This window comes from Bombus flavifrons, chromosome 9 (assembly GCF_040668555.2).
Source record: "Bombus flavifrons isolate JBK064 chromosome 9, iyBomFlav1_principal, whole genome shotgun sequence".
Lineage (NCBI taxonomy): Eukaryota > Metazoa > Arthropoda > Insecta > Hymenoptera > Apidae > Bombus > Bombus flavifrons.
This window is the reverse complement of record NC_138450.1, coordinates 4,818,475-4,827,042: the sequence shown is the minus strand read 5'-3', so window position 1 is coordinate 4,827,042 and position 8,568 is coordinate 4,818,475. Positions and strand designations below refer to the sequence as shown.

The following is an 8,568-nucleotide window of genomic DNA, read 5'->3' as shown; positions in this document are numbered from 1 at the left end:
AGAACTACTTTCAGACACGTGACATTTAAGCACTTCTATTCATATTTAATGACGATTGTAATAACAATTATTTTGTTTATTGGACTTGCTTTCCGTGTATTAATAAAACAGCGAGGTTTTGGAAAAGTCTGTTTTTTAACGCTTTCAAGATACATTCACATTTGACAGATATTTTTTGCAATACTTTTCAAAATGAATTGTATAGTATATTAAATTGTACGTTATACGAGTTTGTCAACTTAATTTGTACAAGAAACGATAAGTATCATATTTTGTTAGAACATAATATAATTTTTTATAGAGCAACATTTAACGTTAAATATTAAAATTATTATAAACCGTATTACTTAGAAGCAATAGATTAAGATCGAAGATGTCAAATGCAAATATATCTTAACTTATACGGTTGACATTAGTGATTGACGAAGTACAAGGAGTTTTTAATATTTTCAATTTTAATCTTATTGTACGTATTGTACATATAGCTTGCGATATTGTATTTGTGATAAAATTAGATTATTTGCTCTATATTTTTCCTTAATTAACCCTTAAAAGCTAATTGTTCTAAGCTTTTAATGCAATTATATATTTTGTAGATATGCTTTTTCTTTACTTAAAAAATTGTTATCATATTCACAATCAAAGAGAGAACATTTTTAACGAAGATAATCAAAATTTAATATATTTTGGATGTTATTGTTAGCTCTTAAGGGTTGTTGAAGTTCAGATTGTCGAGCGAGAGCACGCATAGTATTGTCTAGAATTTAATTACAACGAAATGTTTTTTCATTGATCCCATGATAGACAAGGATGTCCATGAAAGCACATTATATTTCCTTCTGTCTTGTAGCAGATCAGTTTTCTGTCCTAAAATATGAGTATCATAAATTAAATAATTTTTTAACGAATTAATAGTAAGAAGCATTTACGTGTTTGTTATCAATCAATTTTGGACTAAAAGAATGTAATATTTCATCAATTTCTTTTTATCATATATATATATATTGATATAAAGTGCTTATCAAGCAATAGCTCGTTAATTTTTTTGTACGTTTTTGATAAATTTATGGTTTTCTACAAATAATTCTAGAACAAAAATGTATAAGATCTATGTACACTAAAAATCTCATTTATAAGAGTTGAGTATAACTGTTTGTACTAATTTTAACAGAATAAGTAATAAATTATCTTAGGTAATTTATTATAAATAGGTAATTTTCACAATATATGTCAGTCAATGGTTGCAAGTCAATAAACTATCAGTCACGGAAACAACAACTTAAATTACTTAAATTTACTTAAAAATACTATTGAAGAGCTAAGTGATTAATTGATTAATTCGTAACTTCAATAGTGAATGATAGAAGCAACAAGATTTTCTCAATTTATTAAAAAAAAGTAATTATATATATATATATATATATGTATGTATGTATATCGTGTCAAAAAATTCTATATAACGTACAAATTTTAACGTTACAGAAACTTCTTCGGCGCAAAATCAATCGTATATAAAACCTAATGACGCAAAGCAACATATATCTTATAAAATATCAGTACATATATTTCATAGCGAATCAAAAACCGATCCGCAGCATGACTCCCATATTTGTGTTTGTGTATATTGTTTTGAGGTAGGAAGAGTGAAATTCATCAGGAGACACCACGAACCATTTCTAATGGTTAGAAACACGACGAGCACTTATACCCAGAAACGAACTTTTTAATTGATTTTCGATCTCTGTTAATTGAGACGAAACGTGGAGACTTGTTTTCCTTTCCACAGCTCGTACCTAACGTCTTATAGCTCATTATCGTCTCCTCCTTTTTTTTCTCGTTCTTAATGACTCTGCTTCATTGGTAGGCGTTAATGAAGAATACTACGGCGATGAAAGCTTCGGCACACAGAAAGAAATTGCAGAGCGCAAGATATTTACTTTCTCCACGACGATCGTCTACTTATCATCTAGGCTTCTCATGCTTATTTTCTTCTTATTCGTTCAAACATTAACTTTAATCTTCTCTAATGCTATTACGCTTACTCTCTATGTATCTTTATGCCCTATTGATTATGCTACCTTTATGCATTCACGCTACGCTTATGTAGCTCGCAAGCAATCATTTGTTTACCTCTTTTATTTTGCGTGTAACTTGACACAGAAATTGTTAGAATATTGAGAAGAACATCATTGCTGGAACGCCAGCTGTGTGGAAGCGAGTATGTTAATTATTCTGCATGTACACAAACATCGAACTTTCTGGTCATTCTGTGCAAAAGTCTTAAATGATTTACATGTTCTCGTTCCTCTTTTACATACTGACAATTTGAACATAGAAATATGAAATTTGAGTGACACCTGTCTTCGTTCTAGCTTAGAATCATTAATTATTTGTGTCAAGTATCTCCTGTCATTGTGCTTCGTTAGTTGACAATGTCCTAGTGAAACGTTTTTAATATACTCAATGGAAATTCTATGTTATTCTGCCTGAATGGCTTGCTCATTCCAAACGATTACGACAAAAAGTAATAAAACAGAAAGCTGTGTGCTTTCATTGCACGTTCAATCAGTCAAGTTGTTCCAAGTTAAACGACTGCAGCTTGATAATTCTGATGTTCCAAGAAGTTAATAATGAAATGTTTGAGCCCTGTACATTATGAGAATAATTATTGAAAAGATGTAAAATTTCAATCTTACATCTCATATGTTCAAAAACATATTAACATAATATGAATGAGATTATGAACACATTAATCAATTTAGCAGGCCAACAAAGAAATGCAATCAACCATTTGTTCTGAAATTATTCTCGATCAGCTCTGTCGAGTGTCCTTAATTACAAAATAATGTATCTAGATTACAATAACACAAAATATATTTGTTCGTGTAAACGTATGAATACATTTTGTTTAATAAACTTATGAATATACATTTTATTTTCACCATGAACATCTAACACTTTTGCACGGTATTACACGTTCTCATTTTAGAAGATCGATTTTCGATCTATTGTGTTATTCGTGTTATACACTAACCATATATTTTGAGTTTCTGAAAAAATTGACATTTTAACAAGCATATCCTATTCATTCTCATCTTCTTTTGCCATCTAGAAACTTCTATTTAGATATTTTTAATATAATATATTGATGTACTTCAAGGAAAGGAAGATGATATAACACGTTTTCTGGCTTATTGTTAATATCATATATATTGTACGTACATGTGTACTGTGTATAGTATTCGACTGGACATTTTAGTAACTTGCTCCATGCCTTCTCTTCTTTTTTCCAAACATAATTTCTTCCAGACGTGTATTTTGTTATGTAACAGAATTCCAAAGGGATTAGGATGAAAAATAACAGATTCATCAGGTATCACAGCCCTAACTAGATGAAATAAATAATTGCAGATATGAAAAAGAAATAGAACGACCGTTGCTATTGGCAGTGAATTTCGAGAAATGTAAAAGATATTAATGTAGTTAAGAACAAATTAGTATTATAAAATGCAATAAATATGAGTTAAAAAGATACAGAACTAAATATGTAATAGGAAATTTTGATAATTGCATGTTCTTCCTATTTTTCTTATTATTTATCAGAATGTGATATATGTAGTTAGAAAATCGCGTGTTTTCATTTCGCATTTACACGAAATCGAGTTCGTACCATTTCTAACAAGGGTTACAATAATTACATTAGCCGCCGTACAATCATTTAAAATATAAAGTGACTCACGTTTGTATTCTTGTTTCGATCTCGTTTAACGTTCACGAAACACGAAAATTATACTTTTACAAGCAAATTGTAGTTTACGTAAATTACCGTGCAAGATAATTGCATGCTTACACTTCCGTAAAAAAGGTACAAACGCTTGGAAATGATTAAATCATGGGAAATATAAATATTGCCTGTTTTTCATTTGCTTAATACAATATTGCGTAAAAGCTATTATAAAAGTAAGTTTCACAACGTACATTTTACGAAGAACAGCGAAAAATATCAATCTGACGTTCTTTTTTACGTTGTTAACGTTTGAATTTTCTTTTCCTCTTTTATATAAGGAAATAATTCCATTCGGTGATAAACGTGATAACTTTATGTAAGATTTATGTCGTACTGTGTAGACGTTATTTAAAAATATATTCCTCTTAAAGCATGATATCTGGAAAGGAATTTGGATTTAATGTTTTTGTCTTTATTTAATTAGTGATTGTATCAGAAAGCTCGATTAACAGTATCAAAGTTGTACATCGTTAATGGATTAGTCTCATGAGACCAATTTCACCTGTTTCTCAAGTTTCATTAATATGCCTTTTTTTTAAATAGAAAGCATACTCAGTCAAAACAGTAACGAAACGTTTTATAAAATTCCGATTTTTTTCTGAAATTTACACAGGTAGAGCATCTCAATATCTTCTATGACGAAAAAAATAAATAATTAGCATTTGAGGATAGAAGATGATTAATAAAATGTAAAGTGTATGCACCTATTATGAATAAGTGAAATATTCCTCGTAACGTTTATATAAGTATATGCTGTGATGGTTACGTTGATTTATACAAACTGCGTCGCTTATTACGATTAGTGTTTTACGAATGAATAAATGACATTGACATAATCATTTTTAGATTTATTTGCGAAATATACATTACCGCTCAGAAGTCTCCGCTTTGTTCATTTTGATGAAATGTAATTTAATTAAAAAAATTAAGGTGTAATGATCTTATCTTTTCTTATAGAAATATTATTAAAGTAATTTTTTCAAAGTTTCAAGCGATTTTAACGATTAAATCTTCCGTGATCATTCTGTTACTTGAAAAGTGTAACATCCTTCTACCATTCGAAATCTTCAACTAAAATACCTACAAAGAAGTACAACAAAATATCTAATTTCTAAAGAAAAGCAAAACTCCTTTTTGCACAATAGGGAATCCCTCTTCGATCTATAAAATCTAAAATGAAGGTAATGTCAATGTCATCGATGAGTTTCTGAAAACTTCATCCGATGAAGTCAATGCGTTTTACGTAATATTTTAAAAGGAAACGTTATCGATTAGAAATCCGTGGACGCTCGTTCGCGAGGACAGCACCAAATGTAACTGAATTCGGAGAAAGAAGGCCCGCGTAACAGTAGGCCACCCCAAGGCAGTGTGTACATAGATAATAAAATCCTTGATTGTTTGGTACTTCTTCGAAACGAGCTATTTCCATCTGGTTCGTTGCTCGTAAAAAATATTTCTCTATCGTTGAAGATATGAAACCATAATATTCGCACGAGAGGCTCGTGTAACAATAACACCACATACAATTGGCCGCAAAAATGAATAATTAAAGCTTTTCGTCTTTGACTCGAGAACATTCATCGTGATGCAGTGATATTTTTCTTTTTTTGAATCGATGTCTTTCTATAATCTTACTTCTTGTCCTTTTATCGAACGATTCGATCGTTCGTTAAACTAGGAGATTTACATATCTTTATTTCCCTTTTAAAGAATACTTAATCGGTGATTTATAATCTATATATATATATTGAAGCACTTATCGTAGCGATTATTATTGTAATACGCACAGTTACCTAAAGCTATCTAAATACGTTATTTTTCTACATGTTGCTTGTTACGCATGTTTCTGCACAAGAATTTAACAAATATTCATACATATACATTATATACATCCTTGACTGCGATCTAAAACTACACCAACGCGTCCTCTATCACTATATACATGAAGCACACGATACACGACTCGTCTGTATTTAAACTGTCTACTACGTTATTCTCCAATTTAACCATAATCATGGCGTGTAAATATAATTCGGTATTTAATCATGGAAGGCCTTCTTCTTCGTAATATTCACCTCCAAGCTACATCTTCTATCTCCTCCTCGTCTCCTTCCATCTTTATCCTTTCTTTTACGTCATGTGCAGGTCACCCTTCAATATTCTCGTGAAAGTCTTCTTAAACTGCTGGTTAGCCAAGGCGTAACAAAATGGGTTAATAGGACTGTTAGTGTAACACAAGAAGTATGAGAACATGAATAGATGTTCGTTCGTGCACGGTTTGTTCGAACAGAAACCCTCCACTAGCGCCAAAATGTGGTACGGTGTCCAACAGGCGACAAACGCACCCAGAATAAAAGATATCGTCCTAAACGCTTTTCTGGCTCTATTCTCTGTTCGAGACTTCTGTCGTCCTAATAAAGGATCCCTTCTTTGCGTCTTGGTCTTCAAACGTTTGCCAATTGTCTTCACGAAATCTTTCCTGGACCCACCTTCCTCGTTGCTTCTACAATCTTTCTTCTTCGATTGTTTCTTTGGATCCTGTTCGTTTCCTGTTGTGCCAGAGATCGTTGGAACCATGCTACCGCTAGAGGATGAATTCTGAGGAGGATTGACCTTCGTATCCGGATCCGAAAACTGATTCATCGCGCTGTTAAAATTTTCCACTGTAGGTGTGCTGACAATGGTCGTCACAGGCTGCTGCTTCGTGTCCTTCGCCTTTACTGTAACCTCTGTATGCACTTTGCTAACGGTTGGTGAGGTCTGAGAAGCAGCGTTCGATTTCTGAGTGATGAATACACGAGGAGGATGCGTCTGACTGGATGCATTAGACATCACCGGTTGAAGCTGACTTTGTTTATTCTGACCCGATTGTTGGTTGTTGACTTGTTGCGCCGTAGCTCTGATTAGAGCAGCTTGTAACAAACTCGTATTCGGCGCTGCAGACACGTTTCCTAAAATTGGAGATGACGGTGCACTCGATAGAGGATTCGCTAAGCTGTACGACAAAGAAGACGATGGACTTTCGTAAGAAGGACTTGGTAAAATTACGGAACTCTCGTCCATGTATCTCAAGTCTCCGCCATCCAAGCCAGTCAAAATGTCGTAAGTACCAGTGCCATGAGAAGACACAACGAGTGACTTAGGTCTGTCAGATAACGAAGTAGAAGGACTGTCAGAGACTTGTGGACTACTTTGAAATTGCGTAGGCGGTGGTATAATATTTTGTTGGCTACTGCTAATAGACCGAGTAGGATGAGTGGGTGGTGATGTTTCAGCGGAGGTCAAGGGTTGCTGTTGATTTGGACCATCACCATTCCAGTGAGACTGTTCAGGTGTCAACGTCTGACTACTCGATTTGTCAGGATCTAGCACGTTGTCTGTATCTAAGAGACTCAATTCTTGGATCTTTGGCAATGTCTGAGCTTTTTGTGTCGTTGTACCTATGTCGCACGTCGAGTTCACCGAGAGAAACTTTTTCGACTGCATGTTCATGTCGATCTTCGCGGGTACGATTCCATTTAAGTGGCCATTAGTCGAGAAAACTGGAAGAGCGCCAGATTGAGCAACTAGTCCAGCTAGAGAGGATCGTTTTCTGATGCTACTGAGCTGTTGAGCCGGGCCCATAGTGCTCTCTTCGTCAGAATCAAACGCTGGACTACTAGATCTTTCTGATTTTTCTGTCTCTGTGGGAACGGTACTTCCATACACTTGCTTTTCAGTCGAATCGGTTGCACCAGTTCCAGAAGTCTTTGAGGAAGATTTCTGTCCTGAACCATCTCCACCTGTCCCTTCTTCAACCGATGCACTCAATTTTGGCTTATCCTGACTCAAAAGAGTGCTCTGTGTCTTCGATATTCCTATTCCTGCTGCACGACCTGCCATGCCAGACATTGCACCGGCACTTAGAGCAACCATGGATTGCATCTTTCGCTGTTTTGCTTCGCTCTTCTTCTGCATGTCGTAAGCTGTCTTGTATATACCACCGTAAAGAATAAATAGAACCACGAGTGTCGTCCAATAATAGCCAATGATAAGAGCAGTGTTAAAAACTGGATCTTTGAGAAATTGAACAGTACACTGGCCAGGATCTAAGTCTCTATAGCCGATAAAATGCTCCCAACCGAAAATACTGATAAAGAAGAGCAAGGCTGGGATAATCCAAGTAATGGTGACCATCCAGATTACGCGGTTTTTCGTGCGCCAGCTGCGATATCGTGCCGCTATTTTCACTGAACAAAATCGATCAATCGTAATCAGCAATACTGTGTACTGGGATACCAGGCATACCGTGTAATCTACGGACAGCCATAAATCGCAAAGCAAGGGCCCAAGATTCCAATATCCCATCAGAACGTAGACCGTGTAGAATGGCATGGAGACGGTGCCTGTTTAACAATTGTGTCACGATTAGATCAATTCAACATAGAAGGTATCACACTGCATGTAAATTATTCTAACAAAATTCTATGATTGCAAGCTTGGTATGTACTGAAATCCTAAGGCGAAATACAAATATTTTAAAGTGTTATTTCTAAAATAGCAAGGAGGAAATAGAGGAAATGGAAAGAAATAACCCACTACGTAATTTCACTGAAGTATAACGTGTAATGAAATGTAATAAAATACAAGTTGTAATTGTATTGTAATGCATAATATTTCTATATACTAATAATTTTAATTTAGTAATAATTTAACTATCTAATGATTCATAAATAATTTTCGTTTACTCTACATATATAAGTCCAGAATATTGGTATCAATATGACCAACGCTTCCAATAA

General features: G+C 34.1%; 1 protein-coding gene across 1 annotated transcript in view; it reads right to left on the bottom strand.

Annotated features, from left to right (window-relative positions):
* Positions 1 to 865: 865 nt before the first annotated feature.
* Positions 866 to 8,568, bottom strand: part of mAChR-B (muscarinic acetylcholine receptor) — a 56,967-nt gene continuing 49,264 nt past the window's right edge. The window contains exon 5 of the mRNA XM_069119483.1: positions 866 to 8,172. Coding sequence (XP_068975584.1) covers positions 5,918 to 8,172 — 2,255 coding nt within the window. The 3' untranslated portion in view covers positions 866 to 5,917. The remainder of the gene's footprint in view (positions 8,173 to 8,568) is intronic.